This window comes from Hypanus sabinus, chromosome 5, assembly GCF_030144855.1.
Source record: "Hypanus sabinus isolate sHypSab1 chromosome 5, sHypSab1.hap1, whole genome shotgun sequence".
Taxonomy (NCBI): domain Eukaryota; kingdom Metazoa; phylum Chordata; class Chondrichthyes; order Myliobatiformes; family Dasyatidae; genus Hypanus; species Hypanus sabinus.
Window position 1 is genome coordinate 25,804,341 of NC_082710.1, and position 20,393 is coordinate 25,824,733.

At 38.5% G+C, this 20,393-nt stretch overlaps 1 protein-coding gene across 8 annotated transcripts in view; it reads right to left on the bottom strand.

Annotated features, from left to right (window-relative positions):
- The window catches only part of sema6a (sema domain, transmembrane domain (TM), and cytoplasmic domain, (semaphorin) 6A), a 96,053-nt gene that overhangs the window by 41,519 nt on the left and 34,141 nt on the right, over positions 1-20,393 (bottom strand). For all 8 annotated transcript variants that reach the window (XM_059969620.1, XM_059969619.1, XM_059969618.1 and 5 more), the window contains exons 2-8: positions 16,762-16,901; positions 16,306-16,423; positions 9,634-9,694; positions 7,235-7,297; positions 6,878-6,979; positions 3,477-3,570; positions 653-772 (exon numbers count right to left, since the gene is read on the bottom strand). In XM_059969620.1, coding sequence (XP_059825603.1) covers positions 653-772; positions 3,477-3,570; positions 6,878-6,979; positions 7,235-7,297; positions 9,634-9,694; positions 16,306-16,423; positions 16,762-16,861 — 658 coding nt within the window. In that variant the 5' untranslated portion in view covers positions 16,862-16,901. The remainder of the gene's footprint in view (positions 1-652; positions 773-3,476; positions 3,571-6,877; positions 6,980-7,234; positions 7,298-9,633; positions 9,695-16,305; positions 16,424-16,761; positions 16,902-20,393) is intronic.

Consider the following 20,393-nt stretch of genomic DNA (forward strand, 5'->3'; position numbering starts at 1 on the left):
TTTGCAGGGATGAAGTCTAGATGGGAATGCAGAAAATGAATCTTAAGTGACATGTTGCACTTCATGGTTTTGTATGCTTGAAGCATGTTATCAACCACGTAGCTTGGTGCTCTGTGGTTGCCAAGAAAATTATCAGCAACATCCTTGAATGCCTTCCATGTGATTTTCTCCAGTCCCACTAGAAGTTCTTCAAATTGCCCGTCATTAATGGCTTGTTTGATTTGTGGACCAACAAAAATGTCTTCCTTAATCTTGGCATCAGTTATTCTGATTTGAATTATGAATTGAAGTAACAAATATTGGTGATTTTTTTAAAAAGTGCATTATAAGGAAATTTCATAGTGACCTTCATGATCTGCAGCCCAAATTCCATAAGGTACATCCAAAAGTATTCAGGAAACAAAAGACTTTTGTTGTCCAGTGATATCAAAGCTGTGAGACGATGATATGAAGAACATTCCACGTGGTGTCTGTGGAATGTTTCTGAGATGCCCTGAGGTATGCTTTATAAGTGTGACACCACTTGTACTTCACTCAAATTAAATATCTCCTTTCTTCAAGCAAAATAAAATCCACAACATCTTTAATAATTAAAGATAATGATTGGTTGGCTGCCTGACAGCAAGGTGTTGAAACGTTTCTGTTTTCTCACCTTTCAACCATTTTGAGTCGTGTTTTACTGTCCGCAGAGTTGGACTCTCCCCAAGGCTCCGATATATAACTGCGTCAATGGCAAGGAAGTCAGTTACAGTTGCTGAATAAAGTTTACCTTCTGAAACAGACCAAAAAAACAACACACACTATCAGACAATGTAGCTTTAATGGGAAATATGCAGTAAAAAGTTTGAAATTTCCTACAGATTATTGCAATATTAAGATTTTAATTCAGGTTTGGATATTTTCTTCAGTTTTGCTTTGATCTTAAAAGCAGCCCGACTTTTTTTTTGATATTTGGGAGTGCACTAGTTTGTCAACAAATCCTTTTCTGCCCTAAACTAATTGCTTCATTAGTAGACCTGATCAAATTTCACTGTGATTCATTTAACTTCAGAACCATTTCCAAGAGCAAGAGAAATAATTTTTAAAAAACCCTACATTTATCATTGTCTGCTTAAAATTTCATAGTGAAAGTTTGGATTCTGGCCAAGTCTGGACAAGCAAGGTATTGCTGTAAGATTTTCTACTGAGGCCCATATGTCTGCCTGAATGTCCTACGTCCCTTTCATCTGTACCCTTGATTACACACAGTGTTGACGCATACAGCTTTCCAAGCAGATATTGCAACCAGATCAAATCTTCATTCTTCCAACAAAATATTGGTCTGAAATTAACACCCCTGTCTCTGCCCCACTCTTTCCCCTCCCCACAAGTGAGAATACTTTGCATTGTTTATCTTCCATTCTTTAAAACCTTCTGGATTAAAAAGCTTGCTTGAATCATGGTCTAGATTTTTCAATGTTGCTGTGGGGTATTACTTTTGAGCAAATAGCTTACTTAGTAGTTGCATTTTAACGTAAATTACAGCAAGCCCCCACTATGATAGAAAAGTCAGTAAACAACTTGCCTTTATATAGTACTGTGAATATAAATAATTTGTAAAGGCGCTTCACAGATGGGCAAATGGAAAATGGGCTCTGGGCCAGGAGAGATTCATTAGGAAGGGTCGGCACATGTTCTGCTGGAGAGACAGGATTTGGGAAGGATTTAAAGGGTAGGGGATGAAGAGCTGATGGAATTTAGGGAAGTAATTTTTGAGAACTCAAAGCCAGAGCACTTAAAGTTCTGTTGTTTAATGAAATGAGGAAAACAGGAGAACACTGTTACAGAGACAGAATGTCGGGGCACGTCAATGTATGTCTCTGATAAGCGCATTCAAAAGTTTCAGTAACCACTACAGGTTAAACATACGACTAAATATGTTTAAAATGTTTTTTAATATTAAAATGCTAGAAAGTTAGTTATATAAGGTTGAATAAAAATATAATTTTTCTGAAGCTTTTACACTCATTTCGCGACAGCAAAGTTGGTGCAGATTCACTGAGTGTATCTACTTGACACTTACAGGAAGTTTGGGCTTAGTTACTGGATTCCATGAGAAGCAAGGCAATGACAGTAATCGTAGAAGAGACTTGATGGACTAAATGGCCTAAATCAGCTCACAAATCTTATGGTCTAATGATTAGCTAATACTGAATTCAGGATCTTTGCTCACAATCGCCCGCCATTATGTGTAAATTTTTTGCCTATTATTGGCAGACATAATGGAGCCCTTGCCGGCTGCCACAGATCTGATTGATCTTAAAGTGCCCTTAAAGTGAATTGGACATAGTTCATGAGGATGAGAGAGGAAATCACTCCAGGTCCAGAACAGAAAATAAAACTTGACATAGAAATAAGCTGGATGAACTCAGCAGGTCGGGCAGTATCAGTTGAAATGAGCAGTCAACGTTTCGGGCTGAGACCCTTCGTCAGGACTGTAGAAGGAGGGGGCAGGGGCCCTATAAAGAAGGTGGGGGGAGGGTGGAAGGTGCCAGGTGAGTTGGAGAGAGGCAGAGATCACAGGGGTTAAGCAGTGAGAAATGGTCTCACTGAACTCCCGTCGAAGAGAAGATTTAAACTTCTTCAGGGTAGGCATACCTCGAAGAGACTTCGCAGTGGAGTGATGAATAGTAAACACACAGTATACTGCAGATGCTGTGGTCAAATGTAAACACACAGTACACTGCAGATGCTATGGTCAAATAGTTTACATTTGACCACAGCATCTGCAGTATACTGTGTGTTTAGTATTTGTTACTCCACTGCGAAGTCTCTTCGAGGTATGCCTACCCTGAAGAAGTTTAAATCTTCTCTTCGACGGGAGTTCAGTGAGACCATTTCTCACTGCTCACCCCCCTGTGATCTCTGCCTCTCTCCAACTCACCTGGCACCTTCCACCCTCCCCCCACCTTCTTTATAGGGCCCCTGCCCCCTCCTTCTTCAGTCCTGACGAAAGGTCTCAGCCCGAAACGTTGACTGCTCATTTCAACGGATGCTGCCCGACCTGCTGAGTTCATCCAGCTTGTTTCTACGCCTTGATTTGACCACAGCATCTGCAGTGTACTTTGTGTTTAGTAAATAAAAATTAGCGGGGAACAGGATATAAACAGTAAAACTTCAGATAATCTAAACTTTAAAGGGGTGGTAAGGTAACAGGAGGAAAGATCATTGGATTGAGAAAGTTTACTGGCAATGGAATGACTGTTGTATTGGTCAAAGTATTCTGCATTCCCAATTAAACCTCCGCAGTTGATAGGTTAGCCATCATTTGCCACTCCCCTTATATATCTTCTAGTCAGGCACTGATTTGCTTACAACATGATGGTTTGGCAAACCATGTGGAGTATTGTTTGTGTGAGATTGCATTTGATGAGATGGCAAGTTAAATGAGTACCTTTTTACTGAGTATTCATCACAGAGTCTAGAAAGTTTCTTACCAGCAAAAAGTGCGACGTTGGCATGTTTTGGATCATAAGGGCACCTTGCCATTCCACTGATGTTGTCATCTCCAAGGACCTCCAGGGTGTCTAACTGAAACCGGCAAGAAGAATTCATGTTCAAATTATTGAGCAAAAGGCCAATAATATTGTTCAAAGGTGTTGTTAGCTTTGCATAATGCATTTTACTCAATGGGGTGATCATCTACGACCATCCCAGCTTCAAATGATGTGAAGCAATAACTCATGCAAAGAGTTATTCTTGCAGCTGAAATGAAATGAATCTTTAATGTGTTAAATCTTCCTCAGTGGCAGGGTTCATAATACTGCTATAGATGTTTGCTTCAAATATAAAGAGAAAATGTTGGAGGTACTGAGCAGGTCAGTTAGCATCTTTCAACCTGAAACTTTAATCCCATTTCCTTATCCACAGATGCTGCTTGACCGGCTGAGAATTTCTAGCAGGTTCTTTCATTTGAGTTCAGATTTCCATAATTAGTATTTATATGATTTTATATAATAGAAGCTGATAGTTTAGTTCAGTATTGATGGAGATTGTTCATCATCAGAGCCAGCTTTTAGATAAAGTACTAAGCAAGAGACTCATCTGACTCAAAATCAAAGCCAATATTCTCAGGAGACTAGCGACATCTTTTCCCCGTATCCTGAGCAGCCTCCTAAAAGACCAGTCGTTTCTCTGATTGTAGGCTTCACCTCACGGACATTGTTTGCTAAATTCAAGGTCAGAATTACTTCAACAACTACGTAATGATTTGACGATTTCATGAAAGGTGCTGCTTAAAATCCAAATTCATCATCCTTTTATTTGGAGATATTTAAATATGAAAGCAGTTAACTTGAGATCAAGTTAAAAGAACATCAAGGTGTTCCAACGGTTCTGTAGTTAGAATTATGTAAAAGGCATTTTTCTCCTGAGGCTGCCTATTGGATTGGATATATACCTTGCTGCACTTAAATGAGAAGACAGACACATCACAAAGGACCCAAAAGATCCAATTTCAGACTGCTGGCCAGTCTGAGACATTTCTAAGGTATTAGTAATGGTAAAGAATAGAAATAAGCGTAATAGTATTTAGATGATGTTCATTATTGACCAATGAGCTACTGCCAGAGTCTGGACTATTTCCATCAGTGGAATGGCAAATCAACAGGTGTGGTAATCAGTATCCCTTATTCCGATGAGCAGATGGGGAAAGCATTAAATATTTGTATTTCTCCCGGTGGCAAATCCTTACGAAAAATTTTTGACACTAACGATTTGCACTCTTCTGGAGTGCAACAAATTTCCAGACTTTGATCTGCATCACTGAATGTACAGCAAAGATTGAATTGTAAAAGCTGGGGTGAAACAAGATAGGCGTCACCAGAAGCAGGTTAGTTACTGTAGAAGATTCATCTGAGGAGCTGTTGTACTGACTTTCCTTTCACCAGATCAGGTAACTCCGATTAATGTGAAACCAAACCCACTGTGAAACAAGAAACCTATTCGAGTATAATGCGCAAAAGTGGGAAAACAAATTTCAAGCCAAGCTGGAGAGACCACTTGCTTGAGCTGCTTCCAGGTATTAAAATTCAACAGCTGCCAAAGCAATGAGCTTAAAAAGACTGTCTGCTGCTCTCTCGATATGGAGATGACATTGACTGCAGATGTCTCTTTTCCTGATGTAATCAGCAATGGTAAAAGAATTGCCAGGGCTTCTCTCCAGAAAATTGTGGAAACTTGCTATGTGTCTCTATAGTTAAATTGTACTGTTTGAGCTCTGCAGAACGTAGCAATGTCAAATCAGCATGCTGTTATTTTCTGTTGCCAGGAGGTAAGTGTTGCAGATCATGGGTAAGACTAAACTTCGACACTTGCAAAGTTCTAAGCCTGCTGTTCGTCCCCTTACTTACCATCCATCCCAGCCCTGTCATCAAGAAAGACAGTTGCTTCACCAGATCTCTTGTGAATGAATGTGAAAAGAAGGATAAATGACTTTTGTCTCCACATAACTTTTCCAAATCTCTATGGAAAATATGGGCAAGTTACTATTTGAAACTGGGGCTTCATTTCCAGGTTTAAATCACTGGAGATATCATGACATTTGTTAACTGTGGCAGCAGTACAATACAATACATAATAATAGAGAAAAAGAAAACGGTAAATTACAGTAAATATATACATATAACAAATAGTTAAATGTAATGAATAGTGCAAAAAAAAAGTAATTAGGTAGTGTTCATGGGTTCAATATCCATTCAGAAATCAGATGGCAGTGTGGAAAAAGCTACTCCTGAATCATTTGAGTGTTTGCCCTCAGGCTTCTCTACCTCCTTCCTGATGGTAACAATGAAAAGACGGCAGGTCCTGTGTGGTGAAGGTTCTTAATAATGGTTGCTACCTTTCTGAGGCACCGCTCCTTGAAGATGACCTGGATGCATTTTTCTCATTTGGAATTTAACAGTCCAGCGCATTCGATATCCTCACAACATCTTTATATTACAAGTATATATCATTCTAATTGTTACACCTCTTGCTTAATGTTTACAGCTAATAAATAGGTCACTATGCCTCAGATACATTCTAATGTTTATGTTCTACCTGATCCTCCTTCATAAACCCGTCTCATTCCCCCTCACACATTTACCTAGCGTCCCCAAAAATACATCTGTTATTTGAGTTTTGTTCATAAATGAGAAGTGAGGGTCACAGATGAGATGTGATGTTCGTTACCAATGGCCCTTGTTGCTTCTGTTTCTTGTACCTGCAGAGCAAAGTCTACAAGCAGCAATTAGAGAAATGATAGGTCGTGTGTTTATTACAAAGTTTCTCAGAAGGCCACTTCTTTCTTTCATGCGTCTTGAAACATAAGTCCAACCTTTGACCCATCTCAATTAATATCATGAGTCCCCCATTTAGTTTTGACACTGCTAATATTTGCTGTTTAACATTCTCATGTCGTGCGGCCCTCAAAGCCAAGGACAGTTTCGACTGGTTACATCATTGCTCACAGCTCTTTGTAACTGCTGTTCCATCATTTCAAGATCTGGATGGAATTGTTTTAATATTGTGTCATTCTGAAGCAGTCTGAATTAAAAGACACTAATAGACCGTGGCACGCTGAAATTAGATTGTCCCTTTTAAATGCAACATGAAGCCAGGCTGCACACCTTGGATAGCAGAAACACTCAGCTTAATTTGGAACTATATAATTGCCATATTATCTATGATCAAAATACTTCTGAACACAGAATCTATTGAAAAATAAATAAGGAATTACACTGCTGACTTTACAATGAGATTCAGATACTGAATCAGAATGAGTTACAATCGTCTGATGTTGTCTCCCAGGATAGTAATGAGAAGCTTCGTAGTCAGAAAGGCATATGAAGGAACATACCTTATAGTTTCTGCATGATGGGTTAAAAGCATTTGTCCCGCAGACGAATAACGTGTCATCGTTTCTCTTCAGAAGCAATTTAATGAAATTGTGACATTCATCCTAAAGCAGCAAAAGTTTATGTTACTGCCAGTTCATAGTACAATTGTGTTTTATTATTCAATTATTACAGTGCACTGTCTCTAAACCTGTAAGTACAGTGGAACAGTAAGCTATTACTTTACCATTGTAACAAACAGAGCCATTAACAGGGGCACCCATTAGAAGAGAAGGCTAGTAGATTGGAAATTGTTTTATGACGACAGACAGAAAATTCACAGTGTAGTGACATCCATTAAGGAAATACTGCCCTCTCACCTTGTGTTTTCCCTTCATTCTACATATGTCAATATCAGCTTGTTTTGATCGCCAGTTTAACTTCTGTGAATATGAGAAGAATGATCAGTGGAATCACAACATCTAGTTGAACTTAATTTTTTTTCAATAAACAGCATTCACCATTTGTGCCTTGTGTGTTCATAGATAGTGTGGTACATTTTAATTCTGGTCTCCTTGCAATTTCATTCAAGATATAGTGAATGTTCCAGAGTGAGTGAGTGAGTGTGTGTGTGTCCTCGTGATAATTCAATTAAGTTCAGTAAATTTTATTATCTGTACATATATATCACCATTATACAACCCTGAGATTAATTTCCTTGTGGGCATACTCAAATCTATAGATTAAAACTAAATGAGAATCAATGAATGGCTGCCCAGCTAGGGCATTCCTCCAGTGTGCAGAACTAGAGATTGTGCAATTCTAGATCTCCTACTGGGGATTGAGACAGGAGTTTGTGTAGGGGAACACTTTCAATCTGGTGATCAAAATGCCATTAGTTTCATGGTAATAATGGAAAAGGATAGGTCTGGTCCTTGGGTTCAGATTCTAAATGAGAGAGAGGACCATTTTGACGGTATTAGATAGGATCTGGGAAAGGTGGATCGGGACAGGTCGTGTTTTGACAAAGGTATACTTTGGTAGGTGGGAGGCCTTCAAAGGCAAGGGTAGCAGGTTTAGGGAACCTTGGTTTTCAAGAGGTAGTGAGGCCCCGGTTAAGAAAAGGGAGGTGTGTCGCAGAAACTAATGAGATACTTGAGCATAAGAAATGTAAGAGAACACTTAAGAAGGAAATCAGGAGGGCTAAAAGAAGATGAGCTTATTTTAGCAGGAAAGGTGAAGGAGAATCTTAAGAGCTTTTACAGATATATTAAGAGGAAATGAATTACAAGGAACAAAACTAGTCCATTGGAAGATCAGAGTGGTAATCTATGTGTGGAGCTGAAAGAGATGGGGGAGAATGTAAATTTTTTTTTGCATCTGTATTTACTCTGGAGAATGTGTATGCACAGAAAGTCAAGTTTGAACCTGGACTACTGGACCAGCAGCATACCACACTACCATCTTATAGACACTATCCAAGCATAAATATTTGTTCTTTTCTTTCAATCAGAAAATGTTATAGGAGGCTAAAAGGCATTTTCATAGACTCTAATGGATTTACTATCTTGATTCATGGTAACAATATGCCTTGATTTACTGTAAATGACTATATTACTGCAGGGGGTTCCATTTTAATGAGATTTAATTTCCATTGTAATACTGGTTTTTACAAACAATACAAAACAATCTGCATGTTTGATATTTAAATTTTGCACGATAATTAAGAAATATCCAGCTGAGAAAATAACTTTGCCTGGCACTTTTTACACAGATTTGTTGTGGCACACCCAGATCATTTCAAGCTTTTGCTTGTAAGATGTAAGTGCCTAACAAAGTGAGCACTGAGTGTATGTTCAGGGTTTTCTGTTGCCACAGCCCATCCACATCAACTTTTGATGTGTTGCACACCACTGTTGTAACATGGAGTGATTGGGAGTTACTGCCTCCTCCCTTGTCAGCTTGAACCAGTCTAGTCATTCTCCTCTGAACTTTCTCATTAATAAGGTGTTTTTGCCCACAAAATTTTCATCCACTGGATGTTTTTTTGTTTCTCACGCCATTCTCTGTAAACTTTTGGGACCGTTGTGCATGAAAATCGCAGATCAGCAGTTTCTGAGATACTCAAGTCAACCCATCTGACACTAGCAATCATTCCACAGTTAAAGTAATTTCGATTACACCTCTTCCCCATCCTGATGTTTGGTGTGAACAACAACTGAACCTCTTGATCATGTCTGCATGCTTTAATGCACTGAGTTGCTGCCACATGATTGACAATAGACAATAGACAATAGGTGCAGAAGTAGACCATTCGGCCCCTCGATGATTGGCTGATTAGATATTTGCATTACTGAGCAGATGTACCTAATAAAGTGACCACTGAGCGTATGTTCGCCTGAACAAAACTTTCCCATAATAACATTAAATGAGAATGGTACTATGAAATTTAATGGAGGGTCTTATCTAAATTTCCTTAACTGAGAGATTATTCCCCTCCATAATGTAGACGCAATCTGTTTTCTCTCCCTGGCAGTTCTAATGAGGGGTCTTTGACCTGAAATATAAACTCTGATTCTCCTTCCACACAGACTTGTTGAGAGTTTCCAGAATTTTCTGTTTTCATTAAAAGATATTAGTTGTCTTTGTTTACCCTATACTTTATCACCAGATTTTCTAATTTACAGGAGTTGAGTCTTATCTGGGTTCTGCACATGGGGCCTCGTGTGTAAACCGTGAGAGTAGCATCTCACAACCGAGGAAAGCATATGCAACTTACTTTGTTAAAATTAATCTGTTCTTTGAATGATGTATCCATTTCGACAGTGTAAATATGGTCTCTATAAATAGAACAAAATTTGACATGTTCATTTCGGGCTTCAACCATAATGTGCAGAATCTTATCATGCTAACCAGACAGGAAGTCAAGAGGAAAAAAAATCATTCAATTTCAAATGCTTTATCATATGATTATACAACTATTACAGATGCATTAGAAAGGATTTTTGTTCAATAGAATATTCATAAACTAGAGCAAATTGGTTTCCCAATAGCTCTTTATTAAATGAGCCGACGAGACATGCAGGAACAGGTAAGAACTCGGAGTTGTTCCCTGATCTGTCCAGGAATTCCTAGTTCCACTGGCAGTGTTAGACATGGCCATTTGGATATCAGGCGAGGACAGCGTCAGCTTCTGAGTCAATGACCCTGCACCTCCTACGATTTTGCTTGTGATCAGACACCCACACCACCACAGCCCTCAAATGAATGAGAGCTTGTAATGAGACAGACTGGGGCACCCACAGAGCGCTGTCGCGATGAGAATCCATTTTTCAAGAGAAGGTATAAAATAAAAGTCTGTTGATATCGTGATGGGGAGACAGGTAGTTTTCAGTTGCAAATCAATTGGTATCATGGGAAAAGAAATGGAGGATGGAACTTAATACCGAGAAATGCAGCTGATGAATTTTGTGAGGACTAATAAGGTCAGGATTTATAATGATAGAATAGGTGGTGAGAAGTGAATGGGATTTCAGAATGACTAAAGGACCTTGGTGTACACAACCATGCATTCAACAGGCAACAGCAGAAGAGATTCAACATGAATTTGCATTTCACTGATGACATGAGTTTGGAAGGGCTGGGTTTCTTTTTGTTTTTGAATGATGTAACCAAATGGCATCTATAAATAGAACAACAATTGGCACCTTCATTTTGGGCTTCAACCATCGTGTGCAGAATCAAAATGATGAAAAGCATAAAAAGAATGGGCAGTGAGAAATAGCTCCCCTAGTCAGATGTACCAATAACAGGAGGGCAGAGTTTAAGGAGGTTTTAGGGGACATGAGGAAGAGTACTTTTCACCTAGAGGATGGCTGAAATTTGGAACTCTGCCTGGAGGCAGACTCTCACAACACGTAATAAGTGTTTAGAGGATCAGCTGAAATTCTGCAACATTGAAAAATATGCTAGGTAGGTCCTCAATCCCGTGCATTGAAACTCTGGCCCAAAGACCTATTCTGTGCCATGTTATTATTGTGCTGTGATTCTAATATTCAATATTAAAATAATTCTCTATTTATAACATTAATTGTGAACCATAATGAGTTTCCTAAACTCTCACTTTACTGAAAAAATAATTATCTTAATGGCTGCAATTGTTAATGGTTTAACAGAAGTTCTGAATTTCATTAGTTCAAAATTATAGCAGAATTTCACTTTATTTTCCACATTTTAAAGCCTTTTTCCCCAATTTAAATAATTAGAATAAAGCATACTAGATGTTCTAATTAAACAAATGCAAATGTTAAAAAATCTTAAAGGTTTATATCTTTGAAGGTTAAATAACATTTTTTGCTGATAACATCATTTCTACCGATGTAATTGTAGGAATGGACTGTCAGTACTGTATATGCCACTATGGCAAATACAGAACAGCCAAAGATGCAGTTTCTAGCACTAAGGCACATCAAGTCTTTCCGACACAGAACACTGACAAGTACAATTAGATCTACTTAATGTAATTGTACACGAAGAGGAGGACACAAAACACCAACCTGAAAGGAGATGGACAGCAAATTTGAAACCTCGGGTTGTGCATTTTTAAAATTTACCCTTGCATATATCCTTTATGTGAAACCCTACCGAGGCTGTATCGTTTGACTTTAAGTAATAAATAAAATACTGTTTATACTTGACAAGGACACACTCAAAGTGGCAAGTTTCTTCTTCTTAAAGTTAATATTAAATTGTGTTATCTGCAATCACAAAGTAATTTAAATTGAGCTTTGAGCCTCATACATTTCCATTCACTTAAAAGGATACACAGACAAATAGCCCATTGTATTTGTTAAATTCTCCTTACAGAAGTGTCAAATTGCTTACATATTGCTGAGAATGGCACTTTCTTTACAAATACCCACCAATCTTCCTACAGAGGAAAACCATTAGCACATCAGGTGCAAGGCTATTTTTAAATTCTTCTTCACGCATTCCCACTGAGAACAGAATAAGCAGGCAGGTTTGCCTGGGAGGGAAGAATGTAGTTATCTGGATCTGTTGTACACATTTCCTTACTTTCTTTTTGGGTTCCATTAAATGGATATCTGTGTAAGCTCTTACTGATAAATCATTTCAAGGGTCCAATTTACAATTCAGTTACAGTTGATTTCTGAGAGTGTAATTTGCAGCTCTTGTGTGTACTGTGTCAGGCCCTCTCAGGAAATTCAATGAAAATCTTCAGTTCTATCGTTCTAAGTCATACAGGCGATTAATTGTGTTATTATATATAGCAAATGTATAGAACAAAATGTAGTTTCATGCAGTGAAACAACAATCAAAAGAGAAGCTTAAAGGAGCACAACTGTTATAAAACCAGGCATTATTTCTAAAATAAAGCCCTCAAAAATGTTTTGTTCTGCTCTCACTAGGGGCAGCAACAGAGTTGTTTGAATGGCCTACTGGGAGCAAGGAGTGGAGAGGGCAGGGGAAGGAGAAGCAGGAATTATCTGAGTCCATGTTAATGAACAGGTATCACTTGGGCTAAGTACTGGAAGGGGTCAGTGCCCATGGAATTGTCCCCCAGTGCTTAAGAAACAAATGAAACCATGCCACTCATTTGATTAAAATGGCACAGCTCTTCCCTCCAAAGGATAGGTGAAACACAGGGTTCCCTGTAGATACAAAACAAATAAACCAATGGGTAACAAGACCTCTACAACACAGAACTTGAAGTTTAACCTTTTTTTCCCTCTAATATCTTTCAAAATACATCTGAGGCTATCAAAGCCAATTTAGAAACATAGAAAACCGACATCTCAATACAGGCCCCTCGGCCCACAAAACTGTGCCGAACATGTCCTTACCTTGAAAATTACCTAGGGTTACCCATAACCCTCTATTTTCTGAGCTCCATGTACCTGCCCAGGAGTCTCTTAAAAGACCCTATTTGATTTCCTTTTGTTTGTCGACTGCCACGATTCTCATCTCCTTAGTATCTAAGGTAAGGAACTACATGAGTTTGAACTGACTTTACAAATTCTATGAAAGAGATATGAAACATCGTAAGATCACTCCATGGATCACGAAATCCATGATTTACCTCCTCGCTCCTTTACAGTACAGAGGGGTTAAAGCACGCTGGCACCCAGACATACATCACTGCATTAGTGAAAAGCTGCGTGGATGGTGGACAATTCTGGACCACCTGAACAAAAGCAGACCCATGCAGCAGCTGTAAAAACTGCTTTCCCATTCATTCCTCGATCCTGAAATCTACAGTTGGGAACTGGTCTGTTTAAAGTTAGATACTGCTTTGACTTGAGGATCCCCATCCTCAGTCTCATTGATAATCCATCCCCTCCTGGTCCTAAACCTGACCTTCGATCTCTTCCCTCAAGCTCCAGGTCAGACACTCATCCCCAAGCCTGACCCAGTCACACCTTACCACATCCCCATGTCTAACCTCAAGGTTCAGGTTACTTCCGCAATCCCCAAACCTGTAGTTAAAATCAAGAATCAAGTGACCGAATTTCTGACTATTAACTTAAAATGAAAGAATATGCTTCAGACTGTCAGAGGATGTGCATAAAGCTGGATAACAATTTCCTGACAGAAAATAAATTACATGTTATCCTTCCCTTCATTTTGATTTTAGATTTAATTGTCCAACACAGCTAAATTATGAATCTCCTAAAGAACAAGTAATATTTCCTGTTGCCTGCTTCGACATTGAATTTAATTTCTGTAAAATTCTCTTAGGCAGTAAATTAGTGTGTAAGTGTAACATGCATATGTTCCCTGTCGTCCATTCAAGTTTACAAATAGCATCATATTCTCAATTAAGAGGGAAATGCCCTCATGACACTTGAAATTTCATTTGGGGAGGATGGAGTTATTCATCACAGTTATTTTTAGCTTTGCAACTGAAACGATGACATGTTTCACACCATTGCTGGGGCTGTGAACAAATAGGAAATAAAAACATCTTGCCAGAACACTTCCAAGAAAATAGTGACGCTACTCCTTGCTTACTCCTGCTTACAACTCCTTGCTTTCAGAAGGTAAATTTAAAAACAAGCACCCAGATATATTTTCTTTTATGCTTGGGGTCATTAGGACAGCAGGCAAATAGTCAATCTGTTCTAACTTTTGGAGCGCAGACTACAGATTAAAGGCAACAATTACATAGTACAATAACTTAAAGCAAGTGTGTATGTGAGGTGGTTGACATGTTATACCCCTTTCAGTTTAGTTCCATTAAGTCCATCAGAAAAAAAAATAGACTCCTGATTCATTTTCACCATCACACTATATCAAAGATACTTGCAACAGTTTGTATAAAAATAAGCAACAAACCAAAGTGACAACTTCTGAACATCAATACTTATATGTGGTATCGTCCAAAGGATTATCATCCCAGACTCAGTAATAATCTGCATGGAGTAGAGTTAAAATCAGGTCTAATGAATGACAAAGCAGGGTCAAAGAACCAAACAGTCTCCCTTTGTACCAATGTGTGTGTTTTTAGAATGAATGTGTTATGATGTTCATCACTGAATTGAAGCATTTGCTGGCCATTCCAGAGAGTGGCTGAAGGTCATCATGCTGGTGGGTCTGGGTGGTGTTTGGTCTAGCCTAGGTGGAGGTAGAAGGATCTCCTTTCCTGATGGATATTAGCAAACTGGATGGGTTTCATGACAATGCTGTAGCTTGATAGCTGTAGTTAATGATTCTAACTTCTTAATCCATATTTATTTAAATACTTGAATTTAAATTCCCCAGCTACTGAACTAGGGTATGAATTCTTGTCCTCTGAAAAGCCAATGAGACTACTGGATACAAACTTTGTAACTCAACCACTTCTCTAGTGATTTTGGAAAGAAGTCACATGTGTACAGTGAATTTTATTTGCTCTCTGTGGAGTGATCTACATCAGGACCTGCCCAGATGAGATGTCATACATCTGTAGAGTTATAGAACAGTACCTCACAGAAACAGGCCCTTCAGTTCATCTTGCCTGTGTTGAACCATTGACAAAGATGTCAACCCACATCCACCACTTGCACTGGTAGCTTGTTAAACACTCTCTGCACTCTCTACAGGAAGAGGTTCCCACCCTCCGTGTTCCCCTTCAACATTTCACCTTTCACCCTTAACCCCGGACATCTGGTTGTGGTCTCACTTAACTTCAGTAGAAAAAGCCTTGCTGCATTTACCCAAGTTACAACCCCATAATTTTGAGTACTTCTATCAAATCTCCCCTCAATCTTCTATGTTCTAGGGAATAAAGACCTAACCTATACAACCTTTCCCTATAACTCAGGTCCTCAAGTCTCGGCAAGATCCTTGTAAATTTTCTCTGCACTTTTTCAATCTTATTGCTATCTTTCTTGTAGGTAGGTGACCATAACTGCATACAATACTCCAAAGTCAGCCTCACCAACAGTCTTATACAAAATGTAAAATCTCCATTCAAGATCTCCTCCATCTCTTCCAGCTCCACACACAGATGACCACTCTGATCTTCCAGAGGACCAATTTTGTTCTTGCAACGCTACCGCTCGTAATATATCCGTAGAAGCCTTCAGGGCTCTCCTTCACCTTGTTTGTCACAGCAACCAGATGTCTTCTTTTAGCCCCCTGATCCCTTAAGCATTCACTTGCATTTCCTTTACTCCTTAAGTACCTCATTTGTTTCTGCTGTGCAACTCCTTCTTTTTCTTAACCAGGGCCTCACTATCTCTTGAAAACCTTTATTCTGACAGGAACATACAAACTCTGTACTATCAAAATTTCACTTTTGAAGACCTCCCATCTACCAAACACACATTTGCCCAGAAACAAACTTTTCCAATCCACACTTGTCAGATTCATTCTATATATCATCAAAATTGGCCTTTCTCCAAGTTAGAATGTCAACCTGAGGACCAGGCCAAACCTTTTCCATACCTACCCTGAAATTAATGGCATTTTGATCACCAGAGCCAAATGTTCCCTTACACAAACTTCAGTCACCTGCCCTGTCTCATTCCCTAACAGGAGAACTAGTATCGCACTCTGGGGCCTCTATGTACTGATTAAGGAAACCTTCCTGGACACACTTGACAAACTCTTTCCCATCCAGCCCTTTTACAGTACGGGAGTCCCAGTGTCCTGGAGGTCAGAAGTGATAAAGGCATAAGGATATGGTCATGATGTTCTGAGGGACTTACGTGAATATACAGGAAACAACGCCGTAATGCCTGGACTCACTCACTCCGTAAGGTACAAGCAACACAAAGCCATTTCCTGCTTCTGCAGAGCGTAGAGCTGGCACAAACCCACCGCACAACACAATCAGTTCTTTATACGGCAGAAGAAGCCAGAGCCACTTATTTTGAAATTGAAGACTTCAGAACATTGGTCAGTTAATTGTGCGTAGGTGTCGGCTAATTAGTGAAATAATACTGACCTAGCAGCAATGTAGAGTGTGCGATTCATTTTCACAATCAGCTGAATGTCCAACTTATGCCTTTGTGTGTTATTTCGTCCTGGCTTGTGACCCAAAAATACCGGATATTGTTTAGTATCTGTTAAGGAACAAAGAATTTAACCATATTAACGCAGTCAGGCTGAGCTACAATTCACACACTCACCACTCAGTTGGTTTTTGTACCCTAAGGCAGTGAAACAATATCACAGCAGATTTCACAAGCACTCATTCCTATAATCCTTGTTACAAGTCAGCAGGGACAGCAATTCCGTCACAAGCTAAAAATTCCGGCTTGTGAGGAAATTACTTTTTTTACTATCCTGTACAGAGGCATTTACCTAGCTACAAACAAAGGCATAATTCTTCAAACTTCTCTCCTTTATTTTTAGTTCCATACTGAGGTCAGCAAATGAGAAATTTTACTTGACTACTTACAGTTGCCATGTGCAATACTGATAGGCTCAGAATCTTCAGGGAAACCAGCCCCAACAAATTGTAGTAGTGAAAAATATAGCAGCAAGCCTTCAGACTTCATAGTAGCACAGCTAGCTTCTGATTTTTATTTTCACTTAAGCCTGAAAAAATGGTGGGGGGGGGGGGGGGGAAAGAGGTGTCAGACGTTAGCTTTTAAGATTGCACAGTAAAATTCAAGAGGATTCGTTACAATTTTGAAGCATACAATCATGTACACATACTCGATCAAAGGGTCCAGGGAAACAACTAAACAAGACCAGGACTATAAAAGAAAATGAAATAAAAAGAATATATGCTTAGCCTCCATTCAAAAATTCACTCAGATGTCTTAACAATGTAATAGGATAGACAATGTGAAAAATATTAATCACAGATTCTTACTTCAGATAATTAATAAATGTTAATCAAGAGTTCATCTATTTATTCCAGTGGACCTAATATTTAGGCATATTTCAAAAAGAGGAGTTATCACTCAATAAACAATAATGCAACCCTATCCCTCTGTCTCTCTTTCCTCCTCTCTCAATTCAACCTTACGTACAAAACTGACACGGTAAACATGCTTAACAGCAAAAGTTGCGTACTAAAATGTTGAGCAACAATAAGATGTTCGAAATGCAGTATTATGTCTCCACATAAACTTACCTAAAAGCCTTTTGTGGACATTAGTATCAAAACTAAATATTCAAATACCACTCCATTAGACTTTATAACCTTTATGTAGTTTATGATAGAAAATATGCTAACAGAAGAGTGATCTTCTATGTCAATGTAATTCTATTTTCTTAAAACAATTCAGCTCTATGCCTGTCATTTAAACTGCAGTGTTGTAAGGAAAGAAAGCAGATCTTCCACTTATTGCAAGTAACATCCACGCTACACTTCAGTCCAGAAGAGTCAGTGCTTAATAATGTAAACAAGGTCTTCCTGAATTCATTAAACCATTCGTTTAGAGTTACCAAAGGGCATCAAGATATGCACACCAATTTGGCCACATCTGACCTTGACTTAAAACATTTTAAACTCTGTGACCTCATGGAGTCTCCAGAGACGGCATGGACCCATCTCATGCACTCAAACCCAAAACTACTCTGGCTCTCTCTTCTTCAAAATCCCACAATGTGAAAATACATTAGTCATCTTTCAAATGACTTCTTGTCCTGACAGACACAGCCTGTCGAGTCCACTTGTGTGTTTTGTGTCCCCATATAGAAGACCTAGAAATATGCATTTCTTCAGGGCAAGAAAAACGGTGCATTGCAGTTAACGCCGCTGTGAAACCCAACTTTTAAACTAAAAGGAATGAAACTACAGATATCTTAGTTGTTTCCAAGTTGCATTCAAATTCAATAGGAGAATACTAGCAGAACTGGCTAGGGAAATTATGACAACACATTGCCATAAACTCCACACAGCAAACCTATTAGTTCAGGAGAAATTTGCAAACCCATTAAGTGCAAAATACAATCATCCAGATCCACTTTGGTTGTACACATAAATAGAATATCAATATTTCAGCATAGATCATTTTCCTAAGCTTATTTAGTTATGAGAACAATGCACAAAAGCTCTGTGTTCTTCTTGCCCCTAGGAGCAGGGGCAAGGAACTTGCATCTATATAATACTTTTAACAACCTTGTGAAATTATTTTAAAATTGTCTTTCAATAATATTGTTGCTTTTTAGAGGCCGGGGTAAATGGGCAAAGTCATTCATTAAACACATCAAATGCCTATAACCTTCTGAGATTTCCAGCAATGTGACCAAGTGGACAGGTGAATGAGGGGATTGAGAATCAGGGTTCGGACTTTCAGTGGAGTACGTGCTGGACAGATGGTGTGGTGGTCAAAGAGGAGGGCACTTCTCAGGCTGGTGTCTGGTACGATTCTCTGTCTGTAAGGCCCTGTTCTCTCAGGGACAACTGACAACAGGTGCAGCCAAGGCAGTGTGATGTAGCTTTCCACGCAGCGCTCCAAAAACAAAATGGCAACATTCCAAGAGCCATTGGCATGGAATTTACATCAGGAACACAAAGAAAATTCACTCAGGTGATTCCCAAGTGGAATTCTAATGTGGCATAAAGTGACCTGGAAATGGTTGTCAGCATGCTTTGCTTTCGTGCCCAGAAAATGCCCTAGACCTCATTATTCATTCCTGTTCTTCAAAATCTCCCAAAGTGCAAATATATTCTCTGCTTTTAAGCGACTGCGTTTTAGCAATATTGACATGTTTCAGTTGAATCTTGAAATGATGTTGAAAAAAAAACCTGATTTCTGGGAAATGTGTCTGCATTGCCAAAAACCTGAACATAATCAGGAAGTTCTGAACAGAGGACCTTGTGAGGGGAAGTTGATAATTAAAGATCAATATAAGGATATGGAATTGTCATGTGCAAGTATTGTACAATCTACAGGGCTGGCTAATAGGATTTATATCCTTATATTTGATGCTTCATGACAGATCATATTACAACACTCTTTATAACAATAATCGTGTAAATAATAAACAGGGATTAGAAAAGAAAGATTTTCAGTGTTTCCTACTTTTACCGATCATAGATTCTTCAAGTTCAAATTTCATTACTGACTTCAAACTTTTTAAGCATAAACGATAGCAATGAATAATAAAGAGGAAAGACATTAACGTATCAATCTGCTTTTCAATTGTCACCAGTCGAGCAATACAAGAATGATTTACATTAGTATTCTTTAACAGTGTATAATATTCTGAATTAATCATCTGAAATAGTTCCCATTACTTATGAGCAGTGATGCCCTTATGTTGAGCATTGGAATATTCTCCACCAACACAGCAATGGCCTGGCAGGTTGATAATCAAACTCTAACACTGGAACGTTTGAGCATTTTCAGAGTGCATTTATGAACTAATATTTATCAAGCCAAGAAATCCTGAGAATACTGATGAACTGTTTCAAGAATGAAGCATTTCACCCTGTATTTTGAACCAATCAGTTACTTAGGGATCATTTTTCATTTAAAATCTTAATCCTAAGTCTCATTATATTTTACACCAGAATCATTACAAGTGCTCTAATAACAATCATATTCTGTAGTTACATAGTATTTGCTTTCTTCAGATGTAACTTCTTTGATCCCCTGGCCATTTTAATATAATTTATTATTGCAGGATATTCTCCTTGCTACCATCAGGAAGGAGTAGAGAAGCCTGAAGGTTTACACTCATCAATTCAGTAATAGCTTCTTCCCTCTGACAGCTGATTTCTGAATGGACATTGAACCCATGAACACCACCTCACTACTTTTTTTTGCACTACTTATTTAACTTTTTCACAGATATATACTTCTTACTGCAATTCACAGTTTTTATAATTACATATTGCAAAGTACTGCTGCTGTTTAAGAACAAATTTCACATCATATGCCAGTGATATTAAACCTGATTCTGAAAATTAACAGAGAGAAATTAAAAGCTGCAATGTTATAGCTGGGAAATGACATATGTATGCTAGCAAAAAGAAATTGGCTTAATTGCAATACTACACTTAAAGATTTTAAAGATAAGGAATAGCTTTATTTGTTAGATGTACATTGAAACATGCAGCAAATGCATCCT